Source organism: Notamacropus eugenii, chromosome 1, assembly GCF_028372415.1.
Source record: "Notamacropus eugenii isolate mMacEug1 chromosome 1, mMacEug1.pri_v2, whole genome shotgun sequence".
Classification (NCBI taxonomy): domain Eukaryota; kingdom Metazoa; phylum Chordata; class Mammalia; order Diprotodontia; family Macropodidae; genus Notamacropus; species Notamacropus eugenii.
This window is the reverse complement of record NC_092872.1, coordinates 428915533-428937655: the sequence shown is the minus strand read 5'-3', so window position 1 is coordinate 428937655 and position 22123 is coordinate 428915533. Positions and strand designations below refer to the sequence as shown.

The following is a 22123-nucleotide window of genomic DNA, read 5'->3' as shown; positions in this document are numbered from 1 at the left end:
AAGCCAGAGTCTACCTTTTCCATCCCAGTCTCCCATAAGGAGAGTAATGAATGGCCTGTCTGTGAGCAGACAAAATGGGCAGTGGAAAGTGGGGGAAGAACATCAGGGGTGCTGAGTTTGGTTTGTTCAACTCCGCCAATGCCCAAGGGAAGCTACACTCTCTATAGGGCTGATGGTACTCTGATAGCCAAGGAGGAGCTAGGATAATAGACCGTAGGCAGAAAAGTTGTGGTGTTGGGTTTGTTTTTTTTTAATTGGCTGTGATTTTCTCTTGCACCTCTCTAAAGAAGACTGCGAGAAAACCAGCAAGTCAGCCCTCAGGCACCACCGTTTTAGGATTTAGAGCCAGAATGGACCTTGGAATCCCACTAGTCCAATGCCCTCTTTTCACACAGGAGGAAACAGACCCTCCCAGAAAAAGGAGAACACAGCAGGTGACACAATCCAGATTCAAACCCAGGCTTTCTTGGCTTCACATCCTACATTCTCTTCACCACCCCACCCTGCTTCTTCTCAGCTCACCATTAATGGAGACAGAATCATATAGTGGAAAGTATTCCAGATTTAGGTTCAGGAGACCTGCATTTTAGTAAAAAAAAAAAAAATCTATCTTAAGTGCCCTCTATATGCTAGGCACTGTTAAGTGCTTGGGATATAAGGATAAAAATGAAAATCCTTACTCTCAAAAAACAATATAATATAATAAATATAATGTAATATAATTCTATATTTATATCATTTTTTAAGTGCAGACAATTCTCACTTTACATAAGTGGAACTTTCTGTAAGCTTCTGCCTAAAGTGATTTTTACTTAATGTAAATAGCCCTAGACTGGACATGGAGAAGGGAAGAAGGGAGGCAGTGTGGACACAGTTCAAAGACACTTGGGGCCCAGGGACAGAGAAGTGAGAGCAGGAGGAGAAACATTTCAGCCTGGGGCCAGCCACATGGGGCCTTGACTGGAAAGAAAGGAAGAAGGGGAGGGACACCTGAAGGGGTAACACAGACTCTGGTACCTGAGGGCTCTGAAAGCAGACGCAGGCTAGACAAGCACATGGGTGGGTGGAGCAAGCACAAGTCTCAGGAGGTCTCAAGCCAAGCCACCATCCAGCAGGGGCTGTCTCTCCATATCGATTCTTCTGCTTTCAAGTAGAGGGATTTTTAAAAATTTATTTTTAAGAGTTTTTAGTTTGGAGTTTTTGTGTTTTGGTGGGAAAAAGAGTCTAGAAAAGCAGAAGTGGAGCGAGAGCACAAAACTGTACAATAAAGTTAACAGATGCTTTGGTCTTTTTTTTTAACACACAGTTCTTTCAGAATACTTTGGTCAAATTTGCATACTTCTACATAAAACAAGAAGGGTCTGTATTTGCTAGTGTGCACTATTTCTTCTGTGGTGATGGTGGAAATAAACGACTGTCCCATTTTTTTCAGATTAATTCAAAGTTTAATCTACATGAAATATTATTGGTCGGTACCATCAATATCATCATGAAAATATCTAAATTTATGAGTACTGGCATATGGCAAAGGGAATCTTACTTTTGTTACAAATAACATAGTACTGGTGTTTTCACTAGGCTACAGAAAGAGTAACTGCGTTAAATCTTAATTCTTCTGAGTCACCTTCCAGAAACTTCTTGCAGACTTCTATGCATCCTCTAATAAAGTATCATCACTAGTTTTCCCATGGTTAATTAGAAATGGCTTGTTGCCATCTAATTCATAGAGATGCCCATCTACATGTACTAATGCAATAAAATGTAGATCTACTTTTTCACCTATGCTTGGTGCTTTGGTCTGACCTTTGTGGGCATTCAATTCATGAGTAACTCAAATAGCCTCATATTTTTCTAGACATCTGACTCTTTTTTCAGGACTCATACATAGACATTCTTCCAAGAACTTTTTCAGTGTTGATCCAGACTCAAAATTAATTTTGTCTTTTTTGTTATCAATGGCATGGATCAGCCCAATTGTTCCACAGACATTAATGATGGTTTGCTTCATGAAAAAAATATACTGATTCTGTGACATCTTGTTTTCTGATTTTATTTTTTCTTCTTCTTTTATTCTGGATACTTCATACTTTTCTGTAATTGGAAAGAAAAGCAATATTGCACAGACTGGTCATGGCACCGTGCTAAGGAGATCAGGAAATAAAAGGCAGTCCTAAAAAACAAAATAAAACAAAAACCTTCAATCAATGTCATGTAGTCCTGTCTATACCAAGTGATCTTGGACCAGTCACTTCCCTTTTCTGAACCTCAATTTCCTTATCTGTAAATGAAGATGTTGATAAACTTTTGCAATCAAAGGTAATAAAAAAAATATTGAAAGTCACATAGGAATAGATGGACAATGGATAGCTCAACTGCCTTCAGACCTGGATCCCAGTAGATGATGACTGGCAAATGAAAAGGACAGGAGTGGTGGGGAGAGTCCAAAGCTCTCTTGTTTGGGGCAGAAACAGAAACATAGAACATAAGACCATACATCCTTAGTGATTCAATACTCAAATCAGTTTAGGCAACAGTGGGTTCAAATGAATGAATTCTCATTTTACAAAAGAGAAAACTAATGATAAGAAGAAGGAAATTACTTTCATTGAGTTTACACATTGAGTGGGTGGCAGATCTCCCGGTTGAAGCCAGGGGAATGGATATTGACTATAGTAAGGCTGGTACTCTTTCCTCTATATTATGTGGATGAAAAAGACGAGAAGATCTTTCCTAGTGTTTCCACCTTTCTTGACATGTCCCATACATTAAATTACCACCTCTGTGACTTCTCAGATCAAAAGTCCCTTCCCTAGGCACCATTCCCCTATATGTGTGGTCTTTCCCCATGAGATATTGAGGCAAGTAGGTGACTCACTGGATAGACCACTGGGCTTAGAATCAGGAAGACTCAAATTCAAATCTGGCCTCAGACACCAGCTGTGTGATTGGTCAGGCAACTTCTATATGCCTGTTTCCTCATCTGTAAAATGGGGACCACAATAGATTTTTACCTCCTTGGGTTATCTGAAGGATCAAATGAAATAATAATCATGAAGCCCTTAGCACAATGTCTGGTAAGAGCTATATAAATGTTGGCTATTACTAAATATAAGTTCCTTGAGGGCAGGGACTGTCCCTCTTTTTATATTTGTATCCTCAGTGCTTCAAATAGTGCTTTATACGTACCAGATATTTAATAAATGCTTTTTCATTCATTCATTTCCTATGCCAGTTCAGATGGAAACTTCCAATGGCCAGTGATGAGCACTGTTTCACAAGGGTCTGTTTTGCAATCACAAGTTCTCAGAGCTAGATCCAGACCTATGGGGATGTATTCAGGCTGAAGGTATTCAGCAAAGGGGAAACTACTGTCCTTTTATGCACTGCTCAGAATTGTTCCTGATATCAAACTAAAATCTAGCTCAGCAAGTACCACTCACTTTTCTTTATTCTGTCCTCTGGGGCCAAGTCAACAAGCCTAATCCCTCTTCTGTATGATGGCTCTTCAGTGATCACGTGCACCCTCAGTCTACAAATCTCTTCCCTCATCAGGTTCCCTCATCAGGACCAGATACAAGCAAGCATCAAGAGGAGAGTTTGTCTGCTACCCTCAGCCTCCTCTTTCTGCAGTGCCCCTCCTCCCAGAAGCATTTTCTGCTCTGACCTCCTCCAGATGCCCAATGACCTCATGCTGCTTCCCTAGGACCTAGGATTCTCCACAGGGGCTGTTGCTGTGACCAAATGCAGCTATTGTGCTCATGACTAAATTTAAGATGATGAAAATTTTAGAAAATCATCCAAATCTCTCTCCTAACCCCATCACTTATCATCATAATAATATAAAATGTAAATAATAATAAAAATAAATATATGTATATTTATAATTTATTATATATTTATATGTAGTATATAATACATGATGTATTTATTATAATTTATAAATATATTATATAATATATAAAATAAAATTTAAAAATAAATAAATGAATGATATGAATATAAAATATTATAAAAATATAATAAAATATAAAATAAAAATATAATAATACCTTGGCAAGGCACAAAGACTGCCTAGGGAGGATGGCTGTTATCTCACTGGATCTGCATAATGGTTCTGGGAGGGAGGCTTCCCATTTTACAGATAGGTACACTATAAGCTCCTAGGGGAAAAGATCATAGTCAATAAATAGAGGGGAAATGACTTGCTAAGAAAAAGTCTGGCCCTTGGTCTGTACTGCATGACGTCTTTGATAGAGAGGATATCGAATCTGACTTTTCAGGCAGCTGTGCGGGTGTGGTAGGCAGATAAAGTCATAATAACAACCCTGGGGATTAGAATTCAGAGGGAAGATGACAAGAATTGGAGACCATGGCAATGACAGCACATATTAAGTACCTTTGGTGTATAGATTTTTTTTTGTGTTTGGAGGTTAGGAAGGGTTTAGATTAAGAACTCCAGTCCCCAGAACTTGCCTTTTATTAGGCCTGTGAATTGTGTGGACTATACAGGTTTCCCAGAAGAAAGTTTTCTATTGATCTTCAATTCTTTTCCCTTCTGGTCGTCCAGGCTAGCACTATAAGTGTGAAACAGAGTATGAGACCTTGGGAAGGTAAGAACTCTCCAAAGGAAGCTTTTCTTGGATTTCTCTTTCAGGGGTGAGGGAGTCATGTTATGAGCTTCAACCAAGTTCATTGATTTAGAGCTGGAAGGGACCTTAGAAGTCATCACATCCAACCCTTTCATTTCACAGATGAGGAAACTGAGGCCCAGAGAGGTTATGGGACTTACCCAGAATAACTCAGCTAGTAAGTATCTGAGATAGGATTTGAACACAGGTATGAAGGTTACTATATAGGTTCATGCATAGGACCCCTGGACCCTGAGGACTTTCCTCTTGTGGGAGGCCTCAACCCTACCCTTGTTCCAGGGTACATAGAGAGTTAGAGCTAGATAGAGCAGGAAGGTTGTATTTACTGTTTATGTGTTCAAGTCCTTTGTATTTATACCATATTTTGTCATGTAGGTTCCAGGTGTCAGACACTCTTGAGGGTCTCAGGAGTCAGACAGAAAAGAAGGATCTTGGAAAAGGAGCCACAAGTGGTCTTTGATATAACGTCTTCCCCCTTACTCAGCCTGTCTCCAGCCCCTTCATGATGTAGCGTCACAGAGAAGGCAGGCCAATATAATGGAAAATATATTGGGCTTAGAATCATCAGTCTTGATTTCAAGTGCCAACTCTGCTTGGAGAACCTTGGGAAAGTCTCTTCCTCTCTTGGGGCTTCATTTTTCTCTTATGTAAATAGAGATGGTTTGACTAGATAGTCTTTAAAGTTCAGCCCTGATATTCAATATTCTAAGGACCCATTCAGCTGAGAGGCTCCCTCTCTTGAAGGAATTGGCAGATAGGGAGGGGAACTTGGAAGCATCAGTTCTAAAAATTAAAAAAAAAATTAAGTCATATTTACTATAAGATGTAAGATGAGAAGTTGCAGAATATGTCTTTTTGTCATGGCCAATGGACAGAGTCACTTCCTTACTCATAGAGCCTAGTACATTGGCAGAAGAAGAATAAGATCAATCCACTGCTGGGCTACATCTCATGGTTATGTTAGTGGGTTTGGCTAGCCATACACTCCAATATGGACATGAGCTTCAGCTCACAGATCTCTGATAGCTCACCATTACAATTACAACCTTTCAAAGTTCACAAGGTCATAGCCATGTCCAAAGTTCCTTTACCCAGGTAAGAAAGCACAGACAAGAGCAACAATAGGGTATTAAAGCCACATAGCAAAAGTCTTGGTGGGGAGATGAACTCCCATGGCTCTCTTTCCATTGAGAGGCCTACAGAAGTCCTTGTCCCCTCACTCCATTGCAACCAGGCAGCTTAGGAGAGGCTTGTTTTAGTGGATTCCTTTTGATTACAACCCAATTCCAACTCAGAAGTCAAGTAAAAGTCTTCCTTCATTCACCTTCTGATTACCAGCCCAGAATCAACTACTGAATGAGACCTCAATATTTTATGAGGGCTTCCCTCAAACCACACCACATCCATCTACTCTGGTCTATTTATAAAACTAGAACCAAAACCAGGATCATAGGACCATAGATTTAGAACTGAAAGGGACTTTGAAGTCATTTAAACCAACCCCCTCATTTTATAGATGAGGAAAATGAGGTCCAGTAAATAGCAAATACTACCAGAGAGGAGGGTTGTTGAGTTTACTATTTCCTCAGATTTTTAATGTTCCCTGGAAAAGAGAGCAAACTGGTAAACAAGAGAGAGTGTATCCTCAGACTTTAGGAGCAGCCTAGAAGGTGGATCAAGAAGAAGACTGGGAAAGGTGTGGGGAGGTCAAGGACAAGGTACCTGTCCTAATGAACAGATTGAATCAAGAAACAAGCCTTTGGCTCAGTTTCCCTACCTATTAAATGCAGATAATAATCCCTGCCCAATCTTCTCCACATGACTATTGTGAAGATCATGGCAATAAAATGTTAAATAGGGTTGCTTTGGGAAGATTTATTTATTTATATTTATTTGTATTTTATGTATAAGGAATTGTTATAATTATTATAACTGGAAGGTCCCTTATTAGTAAAATGGACATAATAACCCTTGTCTTTCTCATATCTTGGGGTCATGATGAGGAACGTACCTTGTAAACTTTAAAGTATTATAGAAGTGACACATAATTATCCTCCTCCTCTTTTTCTTCCCCATCTAGTCCAATTTCCTTATTCCACCACCTCCTTCCAATAGAGACTTGGCCAGACTTTTTTTTCTATGAGTCCAACAGATAGTTGACATACCTCTTTTCTAGAAAGAATGTCTAAAATTCAATTTATCATTTTCTTCCCTGAAACCAGCTCATCTTCCTGACTTCCCTATTTCTATCAATGAGACTTTGTAGTCATAAAGTATGCTCATAAAGGCAGAATAATGTCAAGGTACTCTGACTCCTTTCTCTTCCTCTCTTTCATGCTACACATCAAAAGTTGGGTCAATTCTATCAATGTGCTTGCTAATTGAATTCTGATCCCATAAAGCTCCCTCACAAAGGTCCTTATCACCTCTCCCTTAACTCTGGTAATAAGCAGCCTCCTTGCTGATCTTCCTGCCTCCAACAGCTCATCTATCTGAGTTATCTTGCACATGCTGCCCCATCATCTTCCTGGAGCTGAACTTGGTTGACTTGTGACATTTCAAGGCAGTTAAGTGATCCTGAAGTCAGGAAGACCTGAGTTCAAATACAGCCTTAGACACTTCTTTGAAGTCATTTAACCTCTGCCTGCCTCAGTTTCCTTAAATGTAAAATGGCAATCATAATAGCACCTCCTTCACAGGGTTGTTGGGAGGTTCAAATGGGATATTGTTAAAAGTGCTTAGTATAGTGCCCAGCACATAATAAATAACTTATTTCCTTCTTCCTTGTGGTGCATTGAAAACAGTACTGATTTTGGAATCAAAAGAATTTTGGGTTTGAAGACTGGCTTTGTCCCTAATTGTGGCCTTGGGCAAATCACCTCCTCCATGCCACAAGGTACAGCCTTCACTCTAGAAGGATGAAAGATACCTTGCGTATCTCCAGAATTTCGCTTCTAGATATTGTTTTGTTCCTACCAGCTCTAAATCCAATGATCCTGTATTCCCCTGCTCAGAAATCTTCCGTGGCTCTCCATTACATACTGAAGAATTCCTAAACTACTTAACCCTGGCATTCAAGGCCCTCCATAATCTGGGTCCACTTCATATTGTGAATGGTAGAGTGGTAGAATAGTAGAATGAATGAACTTGGGACTGAACTTGGAGGCAGAAAGATTTGCTGGCTCACATACTTACTAATTGTGTGACCCTGGGTAAATCCCTTAACTTCTCTGAATTTCACTTTCCTCATCTGAAAATGAAAATGGGGTAGTTCTTTCCCCCAGTTAGCAAGCATTTATTAAGCAGTTACTATTTACCAGGTTCTGGGGATAAAAGTACAAAGAATGGAACAATCCCTACTGGAATGGAGTTTGCACTCTAATGGGGTTGAACTTAATGGACTCTATGGTCCCTTTCAGCTCTAAATCTGTAGATTTAGACTTAAATCCTATGATCTTTGAACACCTAAGTAATGCTACCCCTCTGTGTTCTACATTCCAGTGGAACTGGACAGCTCTCGGGCCCTTGACAATATCCCATGTTTTCCCACCTCCACACCTTGGACTCTTCCCTAAGCCCCCATTCTTCCTCTGCCACCTCCATCATCATCTTGCCCATCCTTTGAGGCTGACCTCCACTGCATCTTCCTCTATCGAACCATTACTGATCTCCCTTCTCCCAGTGAACATTTGTTCCTCTAACCTCAGAGCACTTTACATTTTTCCTGCTTACTTGTCATGCTCTGACTTGTTTTATAGTTATTTGTGTCCATCCAGGTCTGATCTCTTCTACTAGACTGTGAGGTCCTTGAAGACAGACAGAGCTTGTGTCTCATTTAATCTGTTCCTTCTCCACAGCACCTAGCCCAGGAATGGGCACTCAGAGGGTACTCAAAGAATGGTCCTTGAATCTAAATTCAGAATACAAAGAAGGCAAGCCAGTTTCTCCTTCAGCATTAAATGTTTATAATAAGGAAAGATCCTTCCTAAGGCAATCTCATTTCTCTCAACACTGATTGAGGGAGGGGTGGGAGATTGTGAGAAAGTCAGATAATATGCCAGCTCAATTCAATAAACATTTATTAAACATCTACTATATGAAAGGCACTGTGCTAAGTGCTGGGGATGGAACAAGAAGCAAAAGACAGTCCCTGCTCTCAAGAAGTTTACAATCTCATAGATTATATGCTAAGAAGTCACATTTCCTAAGAAAGAATTCTCCAATGGTCAGCAGTGAGTCAATCTGGAAATCCTGTCTCCTGAGTTCCTAAACAGAGACTGAACTCAATTTCAAAGCTTTTCTAAAATTAGACAGAATGGGCAGACACTTAACATCTGCTCTACCCCTACCCTTTGAACTCGCGTGTTACTCACAATCATGAGGCATTTATTTTGCAGAGGTGAACATGAGGTCTAGAGACCTCAATAATTTGCTCAAGGTCACATAGTTAATAATTCAGTCATGACTAGAAAGAAGGTCCTAGAGTCTAGAGTTGTAGGACCTGGGTTCAAATCCTGTGACTGATGCTTAGTATCTATGTGACATTGGCTAGGTAACTTAGCCTCCCTGCGCCTCAGTTTCCTCACTTACAAAATGAGATGGTTAGACTAGATGACCTTTGAGGTCCTTTCCTCCTCTAGTTTTAGGATCCTTAGAATACAGAAGGTCACAGCTGGAAGGAACCTTAAAGATCATCTCCAAGGGTTCTGAACCTTCATGAATTTAGCTTGGGAGTGTGTAGTATTTTGATAACTACATTTCAGCATATTAGTTTCCTTTGTAATTCCACTTAGTTTATTCTATGCATTTAAAAACAATGATTCTGAAAGGGGATCCTTAGGCTTCACCAGACTGCCAAAAGGGCCTGTAACACAAAAAAAGGGTTGAGAACCCCTGATTTACAAAGAAGTAAAAAAAGGATGCATATAAACCCAAAGAGTTTTAGCAGTTTTTATATGATAGCAAAGCACTGGAACCTAAAGAATATCCATCAGTTGGAGAATGGCTGAATAAATTATGGTGAATGAATGTAGAATACTATTGTACTAGAAGAAATGGTGAAGGGAATAGTTTCAGAGAAACTTGGGAAGACTTTTATGAATTGATGTAGAGTGAAGAACCAGGAGAACAATTTCTACAACAAGAACATCATTGTAAAGACTGATCAATGCAATGACTAATCACCATTTCAGAGGACCCGTGATAAAACATGCTATCCATCTCCTGACAGACAAGTGATGGACCCAGGGTACTTATAGAGACATTTGGGGGAGACGTGATCAATGCAGGAATTAGTTTTGCTTGACTGTGACTATTTGTTACAAGGGATGATGTGTTTTTCCTTTTCTTTTGTTCAACAGGGGAAGGCAAGAGGGAGAAAAATAGATTTTTGTTCATTAAAAAAAAATTAAATTTAAAAGAAAAGAAAACATTTAAAGGACTTCTGATCTAGCCCAGCTTCCTCCATTTACAGATTAAGAACTGGCTTATGTTAAGGAGTTGTCCAAGATTACACAGCTAGTAAACTGAAGATCTAGGATTGAAATCTAGTTTTCCTAACTCAAAGGTCAGCGTTTTCTTCAGGGGCATTTCCTACTGCGTCATTCTGACTTTCAGTTTCTATAATCTAATAGAGGAGACAAGACATGTATGCAACTAACTATAGCCCAAGGAATAATGAAAGTGAGGTGTGTATAGGAGAATTAATCACTCTGAGGGTTTGGAGAAAGAATACTTCATTCTGGCTGGGGGAATTAGAAAAGCTTTCAGGGAAAGGTGACTCTCCAATTATGCTTTGAAGGACTGAGAGGATTTTAACCTGTGGCTATAGAGTATTCCAGGCAGAAACAGTGAAACAAGAAAAAGCAAGGAGATAGAAAAGTGGAGGAGGACTTAAGAGAGTGAGGAATTTAACGTGGTCCAAGTCTAGATGGTGTGAAGGACCATGAGGTTGAAATCAGACGACAGAAGTAGTGTATAGAAAACCTTAAATGCCAGGCTAAGAAGTTGTATGTGTCCCTACTCTAGGCTGCTCAGAAGAGACTGGTAAGGGGCAGCTGTGTGGTGCAGTGAATAAAGCATTGGCCCTGGAGTCAGGAGGATCTGAGTTTAAATTTGACCTCAGACATTTGACACTTACTAGCTGTGTGACCTTGGGCAAGTCACTTAACCCCAACTGCCTTGCCTCCCCCTCCAAAAAAAAAAGAAAAGAAAAGAAAAGAAAAAACCAAAGCAGACTATATTGTGGAATATGGCACAGAAAAAAGGCAGCCTTGGCTCCAGAAAGATGGCAGCCTAAGATGAAAGTGAGAAGAACTTTATAACTCAGGTTGGACAGAATGGAAATATTGCCCACTCCCAAGCCATCCTCCTCTTCAAAATGCCTGCCTAAGCAATACCACACTGGAACCTCTTGATTTTTCAGGAAGGGAGGCAAGACAAGGAACCTATACACATTTTACAGATGAAGAAAATGATACCCATGACATCTGGGACTGAATCCCATTCCAGCTGACACTGACAAACTGATGTATATTCACCTTAAATTCTTAGAAATTGTGCAAGACAATTCACCTCATGTCTGCTTCAGATCCTATTACCCAAGTCTTTGACTCAGTTCCAAACATACAAATATTGACTCTTCTGTGAAATTTAGCAAATTCTTCAGAAATACTATGTTTCTTAATTTTGCCAGCTCTGAACTGTAGTTTGTGGGTAGGAGTGCAGAGATAACAGAGAGTGCAAAGAATTGGAGAAGTGACTTCCTTAGGAAATGAAAGCCATTAGTCTGTCTCTAGTCTGAACCTGACCAAGGTCAAGAACATTATTGCAATGATATGGTTCTCTCTCAACCCTTCTTCAGACCCTAGGCCCCCTACCATGGGGGCATGAAGGAATAATAACTAATTAACAAGTGCTTATTAAACACCTACTAAATGCCATGAACTATTCGGCACGGGGAATCCAGACAAAAATAAAATGGACCATGCCCTCCAAAAGCTAGTATTCCATAAGAAGAGACTACACATGCACCTATTGTATTGTTATTCATTTCAGTCATGTCCAACTCTTCATGACCCCATTGGGGGTTTTCTTGGCACAGACACTGGAGTGGTTTGCCATTTCCTTCTCTAGCTTATTTGACAGATGAGGAAACTGAGGCAACAGGGTTAAGTGACTTGCCCAGGGTCATACTGCTAGTGTCTGGGGCAAAATTTGAACCCAGGCCTAGCTTTCTATTCACTGAACCACCTGGCTGCCCATGCACATAACACAATATAATTTTGTGGGGAGGGAAACCCTAGAAACTGGAACAGAAAAGATCTCACATAGGTAGTGGTATTGGAGCTAAACTTTGAAGAAAACATGGAGACTCTAAAGTGAGGTAATAAGCATGTGAGTCAGACTGTGCAAAGACCAGAAGGGAGATGAGATTGTATGTGTATGTGTGTGGTGTGTATGTGCACATGCATGCATGTTTATGTGTGCGTTGTATGTATATGTGTATCATGTGTGTGCACATGTGTATTGCAGATGTACGTGAGGTACGTGCACATGTGTGCGTGTGTATATATGCATGTGCATTGTTGTGTCTGTGTGTCGTGTACATGTGTACATGTATGCGTGTGTTTATGTGTGTTGTTTGTGTGTGGTATGTAACATATTTAGGCATGCATGTGTATGTGTGTGTGTGTAAAAGCAAGAAGACCAGGCTGGCTAGCTTAAAGGGGAGTAATGTAAAATAGGGCTGGAAAGGTAAATTGGATAAAGTTTTTTCCTCTCCATTATCTAACTTAATCCATACAATTGTCCCTGTAAGGAATTAGGGTGTTTATTTGAAAGAGAAGGAAATTGAGGCTCAGAGCAGGAAGTAAATTGAGGTCATAATTCCAAGTTGCTTTCTGGAACTAGACCAATTCATATCTCCACCAACAGTGCATTAGTATACTTGTTTTCCTCTAACTCCTCCAACATTTGTAATTTTTTTTTTATCAGCTTCGCTAAGTTGATAGGTGTGAGGTGGAACCTCAGAGTTGTTTTAATTTACATTTCTCTAATTAATAGTGATTCGGAACATTGTTTTATATGTTTATTGAAAGCTTGAATTTCTTCCTCTGAAAACTGTCTGTTCATATCCTTAGACCATTTATTAGTTGGGGAATGACTCTTATTCTTACATATTTGAATCAGTTCCTTATATATCTGGTGTTCCTTCCACTATGCCATACTTCTTCATGTTTGTACTACTTTTTTTTATGAAAAAGTACTTTAAAATATGATAGACATATGAGCTATTATTATAATTATATTATTATTATATAACAGTATAGTATATTACATGTAATATATTGTATTTTTATTATAATATATTTTTATTATAATTCCAATTTTCATTATAATTCCAATTTTATTATTATAAATCACATCCTAAAATCATTTAAAGCTTATCAAGTTTTCCTCACATCAAGCCAGTGAGGTAGACAGTATATTAAATCATATCATCTCAGTGTTGGGAGAGACCTTAGAGGTCATTGAGTCTAACCTGGACCAGAACAGGAATCCCTTCTTATAGCATCCCTGAGAAGTGGTGCTGGATACATCTGCTTGAAGACTTCCAACGATGAGAAACTCACTACCTTAGAAGGCATCCCCCAGCTATCCGTCTCCCAGTGTCTTTCATCTCAGCAGCCTACCTTGTCCACCCATTTGTTCCAACTCTGATTTAATCCAATGACAAGTCTTGTCATTTCTATCTTCACAATATTTCCTATATACAGCCTGTCTCTCCACCCACACAGTTGCCGACCTAGTGCAGACTCTTATCACCTCCAGGGTAGACTACTACAATCACCTGCTGGATGGTCTTATCTCTGCCCACTCTAATTCATTTTTCATTCAACTGCCAAAGAAGATTCCTTAAAATGCTGAAATGATGATGTCCCAGCTCCTCTGTCCCCCTCCCTCCAACGCAATAAACTCCAGTGGCTCCCTATTACCTCTAAGATCAAATCTCTGTTTGGCATTCAAAGACCTTGTCAACTTAACCCCATCCTATCTTTTCATTCTTCTTATACTTTTCTCCTATTTGTTCTATGATGCAGCTACACTGGCTTCCTTGCTATTTCTCACACATTCCATTTCCTTTATCCTTGCCTTTTCAATGGCTATCCTCCATGCCTCCACACTTTTGCTTCCTTGTTTCACTGGCTTACTTCAAGATTTGTCTCAAAGCCAACTTTCTACTGCAGAAAGTTCTTCCTGGTCTCCCCTTTTTCTGCCCCTTTCCACTCTACTTCTCTCTTCTCTGTGAAAACTTCCATGGACACCTCATGTATCCTATTTGTACAGTTATTTGCATGTTGTCTCACCCACTAGAATGTGAGCTACTTGAGGGAATTGACAATGTTTTTACATTTCTTTGTATCCCCAGGCCTTAGCACAGTGCCTGGCATATAGTAAATGCTTGATGGCCACGTGTTGAGAAGCAGCGAGGTGGTGCAGTGTTTATAGTGCTGGACCTAGACTCAGGAAAACCTGAGTTCAAATCCAGCTTCAAACACTTAGCTGTGTGACCTTGGAAAGTCATTTAACCTCTTTCTGTCTCAGTTTCCTCATCAGCATTTATTTCTAGGAGCTGTTGCAAGGACCAAGTGAGATAGTATTTGTAAAGAGCTTTGCAAATATTATTAGTATTAATAGAAAAAGCACTAGATTTGAATTCAGAGGATCCAGGTTTTAATCCCTTCACTGCTATTTGGGACCAAATCTTTTTCTATGAACATCAGTTTCTTCATCTGTAGCTGGACTCAATGATCTTAAATGGGTCTTTTTGTTGCTGTCATTTTTCAGCTGTGTCTGACTCTTCATGACCCCATTTGGGGTTTTCTTGGGAAAGATAATGCAATGCCTTGCCATTTCCTTCTTCAGCTCATTTGACATATGAGGAAACTGAGGCAAACAGGGTGAAGTGACTTGACCAGGGTCACACAACTAATAAGTGTCTGAGGCCAGGCTTGAATTCAGGAAGATGAGTCTTCTGGACTCCAGGCCAAGAGCTCTGTTCACTGTGATACCTACCTGTACTTTAAGCTTCTGCTAAATCTGTGTTCCCCATGGTCCCTTTTCAACATAACAGCTTTTCAAATATGTAAAGATGGTAATTATTATAACCTTATTTTACACATAAGGAAACTGAGTAAATTCCAGGGAGGTACAATGACTTCCTCATTGTCACATAGATAGTAGCTGTTGGAGCCAAGAGTAGAATTCAGGCTTCCTGAAATCTGGTTCCCTTTCCACTACTCAGTGAGTCAGTGGGGTAGAGCAGGGACTCTCACCCAGCTTTTGTCTGGGTCCATGTACTGCTTGCTGAAAAACACACAGGAAGGCAGTGGCAAAATCCAAAGGAAAATCCAGGCCTGCTGTCTTCCAGGCACATGATTTGTTCCACCCCTACCTCTACCCCCTCAACAAACAAGTGGGAGAGGGAGGTCTCTGAACAATCATGACACACAGCTGAATACACTTGTTTGAGGCAAACACTAACAGTCTACAGTTTTATAAGTTCTCTCTATTCTGAGCCCACAGACACTGTGGCTATGTTATGAGAAGTTCAGAATGTGCCAGGGGAGGGATGCGGTTTGGCTCTCTTTGGAGGTAAATATATTGGCCAGGATCCAGATTCATACATGAGGGGTTCACCCAACACGGATCTCCCATTTTGTCATATCTGGGATCTGAAGTTTATTTTTGTCAAAACCTGGAACTTTATTTTAGTGAATTCCCGGGATGTAGGCCAGAATTTTCCTGGAGATTAAGTGACAGCAACCTTTCCTAATTTCAAAAAAAGAAAATGAAAGTTTACAAAGCTCTTGCCCAAAGAAAGAGAACTGAATCTGGAGTCAAAGGTCCTTTTGCTTGGTGCCTGTATGACCTTAGTCAAATCACTTAGCCTGGGTCTCAGTTTCCCCATCTGTAAAATGAATAGGGTAAAGTTAGATGATGTTTACAATCCCTTCCAGCTCTGAATTTTATGATCCTATGAATAGACCTTTTCAGAACATGTCATTATTTTTAGTTGGGAAAATATGGTTATTATGGGCAGCTAGGTGTTACAGTGGATAGAGCGTTGGGTTTGGAATTTGAAAAACTCATCTTCCTGAGTTCAAATCTAGCCTCAGACACTTACTAGTTGTATGACCCTTGGCAAGGTATTTAATCCCATTTGCCTCAGTTTCCTCATCTTTAAAATGAGCTGGAGAAGGAAATGACAAACCATTCTGGTATCTTTGCCAAGAAAACCCCAAATGGGACCATGAAAAGTTGGACACAACTGAAACAACTAAACAAACGGTTCCTCTAGATGCTTGCCTTTCCCTCTCTCCTGCCTGAAGTCTCAGGAGTAGTAAGTCACAGAGGAAGGACTGATAGGATATCCCCCAGCAGGGCATGGTGTAGAACTGGACATGGGGCAGACCTCCAGGCACCCAGAGCTCACAGCAGAGCTAGTCCTTGTCAAAATCAGTAGTTCTAGGCTTCAGCCTCAGCTCTGTAATCCATTAGCTATGAGACCTTGGAAGTGATGACATTTCTGGGTCTCAGATTTCTTACATGTAAAATAAATAGGTTGGATTATTAAAGATCCTTGCATCTCTAATTTTCTATGTTCTGTGCTCTGATGTCCATATCCCTTTCAACCCAAACATTCTGTTCTAATTTTCCTTCCAGTTCTGACATTCTAAGGGCCCTTCTAGCTCTGACATTCTATGTTCCATGGACCCTTCTAACCCTGCTCTCTCATTTTTGTCCTGAGGCACTGCAGTTCTGCTATCTTATTTAAAAAAAAAGGGCATCATCTCCTCTCAAGCAGTATCCCTCTCCTTCTTCCTCCCCATTCTAATTATGCTCTCACTGCAGATAACTCTCTACTCTGTGTCATGTCTTTTTGTTCCTATCTTAGTATTAATTAGAAACTTAGCAATCTGAGTTCAAATTCTCCGCTCTGACACTTACTACCTACGTAGCCCTGGTAGTCACTTTACCTCGATGGCCTGTTTTCTCTTCTATAGAAATATGAATGAATAAATGAATGAATGAAAAAGCAAAAAAAATTACAAGGGATCCATATAATTATTATGTCAGTTGATATCTAAGATGTTAGGTGACAATTGAGAAAATTACCATGGCTACCTAAGTTGTTGGCCTAAAATGCCAACATGTCAGGCATGACAACCCTCCCTCCCCCAGCTCTCCCCTATATACATTTTATTATGGGGCTCTATCCTGAGGTCATGAGATATATATCTAGAAAGAACCTTAGGGATCACTTACTCTAAACTCCCTCATTCTACAGGTAAGGAAACAGGAGTCCAAGCACTTTGTGCAAGGCCATATAAGTAGTAAACAGCAAAGCCTAGATCACTACTATACCACAATACTTCTTACCCTCATCTCAACCAAAAAAAGCTCTTCCAAACTGGAAGCAATGGATGGTGGAGTAACAGATAGCAGGCTGCTGTTTGGAAGCAAAAGGAGGTAGCCATTTTAATCCTTTATGCTGGTCTTGCCCCCCACCCCAAACAAATATCATACTAAACCACTGGACCCTAGAGAAAATAATTTACTCCCTCAAGTCACCCCAAAGATTGGGCCCTCTTACACAGGTTGCAGACTGATGTACAGTCTTCGTGGATATTAGACTGCATAAGTCTTGAGTACCTACTATGTACTCTGTCCTATGCTAAGCTATACAAGGACCAAAATCCCATACAAGGCCTGCTCCAAAATTATTTAATCCCATTTTCCCTGCCTCCACTGTTGCTGGGAGCTAGCTGGCCTGGTATCCTGAAGACATAATGGCATCATGAGAAGAACACTAAGTTTGAGGTCAGAAGACCTAGGATCAAATTCCAGCTCTGCTACCCACTCCTCCTGTGACCTTTGCCAAATTCCTTCCCTTTAATGGACTTCACTTTCCTCATCTATAAAATGAGGAGTCAGACCAAATCAGGGTTCTTCACTTTTTCTGGACCACAGACTCTTTTGGCAATCTGGCAAAAACTATGGATTCCTTTTCAGAATGATATTTTTTAAATGAGCAAAATAAAATACCCAAGTTTAGAAAAGAAACCAATTATATAAAAAACAAGTTCAAAGAACCCAGGATACAGATCACTTGACTAAATGATTCCTTAAAGTCCATTCTATAATCCTTCTTACTTTCAGTTGGGCCTTTGGGAGAAGGATATGCCCTAACCATATTTTTACATTTAGGAAGGAGACATTAGGGTACATTGGAAAGAGTACTGGTTCTGGAGTCACAGCACCTGGGTTCCTGATCCAGGAATCTGGATCTGGATACTTGGAGCCAGATACTGATCTGATACTTGGAGCCTATAGGACCTTTGGCTTCAGTTTTCTCCTTTGTAAAATGAAGGGGCTGGATTCAGGGGTAGGAAACCTTCAGCCTCGAGACCACATGTGACCTTCTAGGTCCTTGGGTGTGGCCTTCTGAGTCCAAGTTTTACACAACAAATCCTTTTGTTAAGGGGATTTGTTCTGTGAAGTTTGGATTCAGTCAAAGGGCTGCACTTGAGGACCTAGAGGGTCATATGTGGCCTTGAGGCCACAGGTTCCCCACTTCTAGAGATGGTGTCTGAGGTCTTTTATGGCTCTAGATCCAAGATATTGTGATCTTGGTACCAATACTTTGCCACCACCCCCAACTTTCACTCAGTTCCCTCTGAACTCTCTCCCTTTACCCCATCATGTCCTAGTCTAAGATCAACCTTATCATCCTCAGTGGAAATGGGAATGTCTGTTTCCCTTGCCCAAGGCCTGCATTCCAGCAGCCTGCTCTCTGATTTGGAGTGGGGAATAGCAAAGGAGAAAGGTGATGAAGGACTCTGACACCTGGTGGAAGAATTACTATTATCCAGCCAAAGTTGCTGCCTTTCATTACAGTTCAAAATAAAATATAAGATTATGAAAGGTTTTAAAGTGATATGCAAGGCCAGAGGATAGAAAACTCATTTCCAAAGATTCTAATTACAGGGGAAGTAGTCTGGAGTTGGGAAATGTTTCTGATGACCTGGGTGAATTCTTTCCTTTCTGTAGAGAGAGCTTCTCCAGAATCTTGGGTAAATGCTTTCAGTTTTCCCTTCTGATCTATTCCCACTGATGACGAGGTGAGGTAAAAATAGAATTCATTCATTTATAAAACATTTACTAAGTACTTGCTGCATGCACGACCCTGAGTTAGACAAAGATGTTGACACCAAGATGCAACTAGACACAGCCTCCAGTCTCAAAGAACTTAGGGGAGTCCAGAAGGGAGAATGGGACATTAGCACAAGTAGCAACAATATAAATTGGATAATCAGTATCCTCCCTCTGGAGCCTCAATGAGAGGCAGAGGTGATACTGGACTTTCCAAGGCTATTCCAGGAAAATGAAAATTCTTGAAGGTCCTACCAAGCTGCATGGAGTATAGACTTTCCATAAACTTTGTCACTGGTGTACAGGTTAAGTGCTGCAAAGCCCATCATCAGGTTGTTTGCAAGGTGATCAATATTTCCGGACATAGAAAGTATCATCCATTAAGTTATAGAGGGATTATAGTCTGCTTTAGTGGAGCAAATAGCTACATGGATGAAATGTAGGGAAAAGTTCTAGAAAGAAGAGATTCCTTCCAGCTTGAGATAGTGGAGAACATCAGAGAAAGCTCCTTAGAGAAAGTAGCACATGTTCATTGTGTTGAGGATGCAAGGATGAATGAGAATCAAACTCAGCCCTCATGAATTCATGGACTCATGGGAATCAGGGTGGAGGAAACCTGGGACATGGATATATAGAAGCATAGGTTTAGTGCTGGAAGTGACCCGAGAGATCATGTAGGAAAAGGAAACTGAAGCCCAGATGTAATTAATGTCAGCCAAGATTGGAGCCCAAGTCCTCTGCCTCTAAATGCAAAGTTTTTCCCACTGTACTAAAATAATGCCAAATAAAAATAATACAAATTTTAGTCCTTTCCTGCTCTACATCTCATGACCTCAAAATACAGTTCCATAATAAAATAATACAAATTAGAATAGGTTAAATGTTAGGTGTAAGTGTAAGGGTGTGCAAAGAGCTTTGAAAGTTCTGTAAAATTCATATGGGGGATGAAGGAGCACTGAATTTGGAGGAGACCCTGAGTTTGAATCCTAAATATGCTGCTTACTAGCTCTAGGACCTTGAGCATCCTGAGCCTTGATTTCTTTCTCTGTAAAACAAAAAGGTCCTATCATTAAAGGCAGCTGGGACTCTTCGGGCTGACATCACAGTGCGCTTGTAGCTGGCCATGGAAGGTATGCTGCAAGTTGGCCGAGTAACTTGTTCTGCTTACTTTCTTGCGAAAGCATTTTTGAAAACTTTCAAGCATTATAAAAATGTCAGCTACTATTATTTATTTCCATTGCACTCTGAGGATTCCCTAGTTCCTCTTCCTCCTCACAAAAACCTTTGAGGAAGTTATGTGATGCCCCTTTTACAGATGGGGAAACTGATGAGGTGCAGAACAGGGACGTGATTTGCCCAAAGTCACAGTCAGTTGGTGACAGTGCCAGGTTGATCCAAGGTCTCCTAATTCCTAGTCTAGTAGCATCACCATTCACCCTATGACCCCAAGTGAGCTGTATGGACCTGGGCCCACCCACCACCCCTGTGATTTCAAATACATAGAAATACATACTCATAGAACTAGGGCAAGACCAGAAATGGACTGGAACATATTTTTAAAGTCAGAAAATAAGAGCTGACCTGTCGCTAAATCAGGTGACTTCTCCAAATAGGTCAAAGCCTCGATCTAGGGGGATGGTCACATTATGGGGGCTCTGTTTCTAAACACAGGGAGGTGAAATGTTCACGTGCTGAATACCTGCTCACAGTATTCTGCCTTGCCGAGCTTCCTAACAAGCGGATAACTGAAGTCAGAGCTCCAACTCTCTGATGGGAAGGAAGAGGAGTCTTCTGGAGGGGTCAAGCGTCCCTTCTCCATTCCCTCCCTCTAAGTTTCACCCTCTCCCTAATCCATTCGCCCCAATCCCCAAGGCAATCCAAGACCAGCACCCCATGGAGAGCACCTACACTTTGTGGGAATGTTTGGCCATTTCGTTGAATCATAGGTTCACAGCCATGAGGAACGTAAGAAGACATCTAGTTCAACCCCTTCATTTTACAAATCTGGAAACTGAGGCTTAGAAACATGAAGTCACTTGCCACAGCAATCCGAACGGTAGAGGCGGCATTCAAATTCAGGTCTTTAGGCTCCAAATCTCAGACTTTCGCCACTACTTTATGCTGCAGGAACCTAGGGAGGGGACAAAAGCGGGGATCTGTCTGTGACCATGGTCTGGGGTCTGACTGGGGAAGTAAGAGCTCCTGGAAGGGGTGGGGGCTTTCCAGATTGGGAAACTTTCCTGGAAGCCCTCGACCTCAACTCGGCCTTGGTGAAGTAGGTGTGGTTTCTACTCTGTCCCCCTCCTTCTCTGACTTGGGCTCTTAGCCAAGCTGCCTTACGTCCCACCTCCGGCGGATGTTGGGGGAGGGAAGGTTGGTCTCCCGCCAACCCACGGTGGGTATAAATGTGCTGTCCGGGACAGCTCAGACAGCCGCTGGCGTCTTCTGCCGCTGCTGCTGGTGCCGCCTGTGGGTGCATCCTGAAGCGCGCGTTAGCTCTGTCCCAGACGAATCCCTGAGGAGCTCTGAAGAACCAAGAACATGACCAAGGGTGAGTGTCCCTGCGCTCCAAGTGTTTGTCCCTGCATTCCCGAGAAGGTGTGAGCCCCAGGGGAGCTGGACAGTTCCCATTCTCCCAACAGCCCCTGCCCCTCTCCGGGACTATAAAAGAGACTCAGGACGCTGGAGACTTAGGCAGTGCAGGGGTAAACCAGACGGGCAGTGGCTGGCAATTTGTGGGCTCAGAGTTTTAAACTCTTCCTCTCATTCTTTGCAAGAAAAAAAAATCTTAGTCTCTAACCGAGCTCTAAATCCTCTCTAGTCCTGCTCCTTCCAAGGGAGTAAGAACTCTAGCCGCAAACTAGTGCTCTCAGGTTTGTGAGAATCAAACAGCAATAAGGTATAAAGCTATTTGTGAACTTTCAAGGTTATAGAAATGTCGGTCACTATTATTTCCACTACCCTCTGAGGATTCCCTAGTTCCCATTACTCCTCACAAACACTTTTGAGGCAGTTCTATTATGCCCCTTTTACAGATGGGGAAACTGAGGTGCAAATCAGGGACATGACTTGTCCAAAGTCACAGTCAGTTGGTGACAGTGCCAGGATGATCCAAGGTCTCCTAATTCCTAGTCCAGTGCCATCTCCACTCACTCTGTGGTCCCAGGTGACCAGATCACTAGAATACAATACCAGTAACCGAATTGGTGGAAAACCCTATTCAGTCTCAGTACATCAGGTTTCTGACCTTGGCTTTC

The 22123-nt window shown here is 41.1% G+C and overlaps 1 protein-coding gene and 1 pseudogene across 1 annotated transcript in view; one reads left to right on the top strand and one right to left on the bottom strand.

Moving 5' to 3' along the window:
* Positions 1 to 801: 801 nt before the first annotated feature.
* LOC140518108 (ubiquitin carboxyl-terminal hydrolase isozyme L3 pseudogene) lies at positions 802 to 21345 on the bottom strand (annotated as a pseudogene).
* The window catches only part of TGM2 (transglutaminase 2), a 55532-nt gene continuing 54656 nt past the window's right edge, over positions 21248 to 22123 (top strand). Inside the window, exon 1 of the mRNA XM_072631554.1 lies at positions 21248 to 21417. Within this exon, the coding sequence (XP_072487655.1) occupies positions 21408 to 21417 (10 nt within the window). The 5' untranslated portion in view covers positions 21248 to 21407. The remainder of the gene's footprint in view (positions 21418 to 22123) is intronic.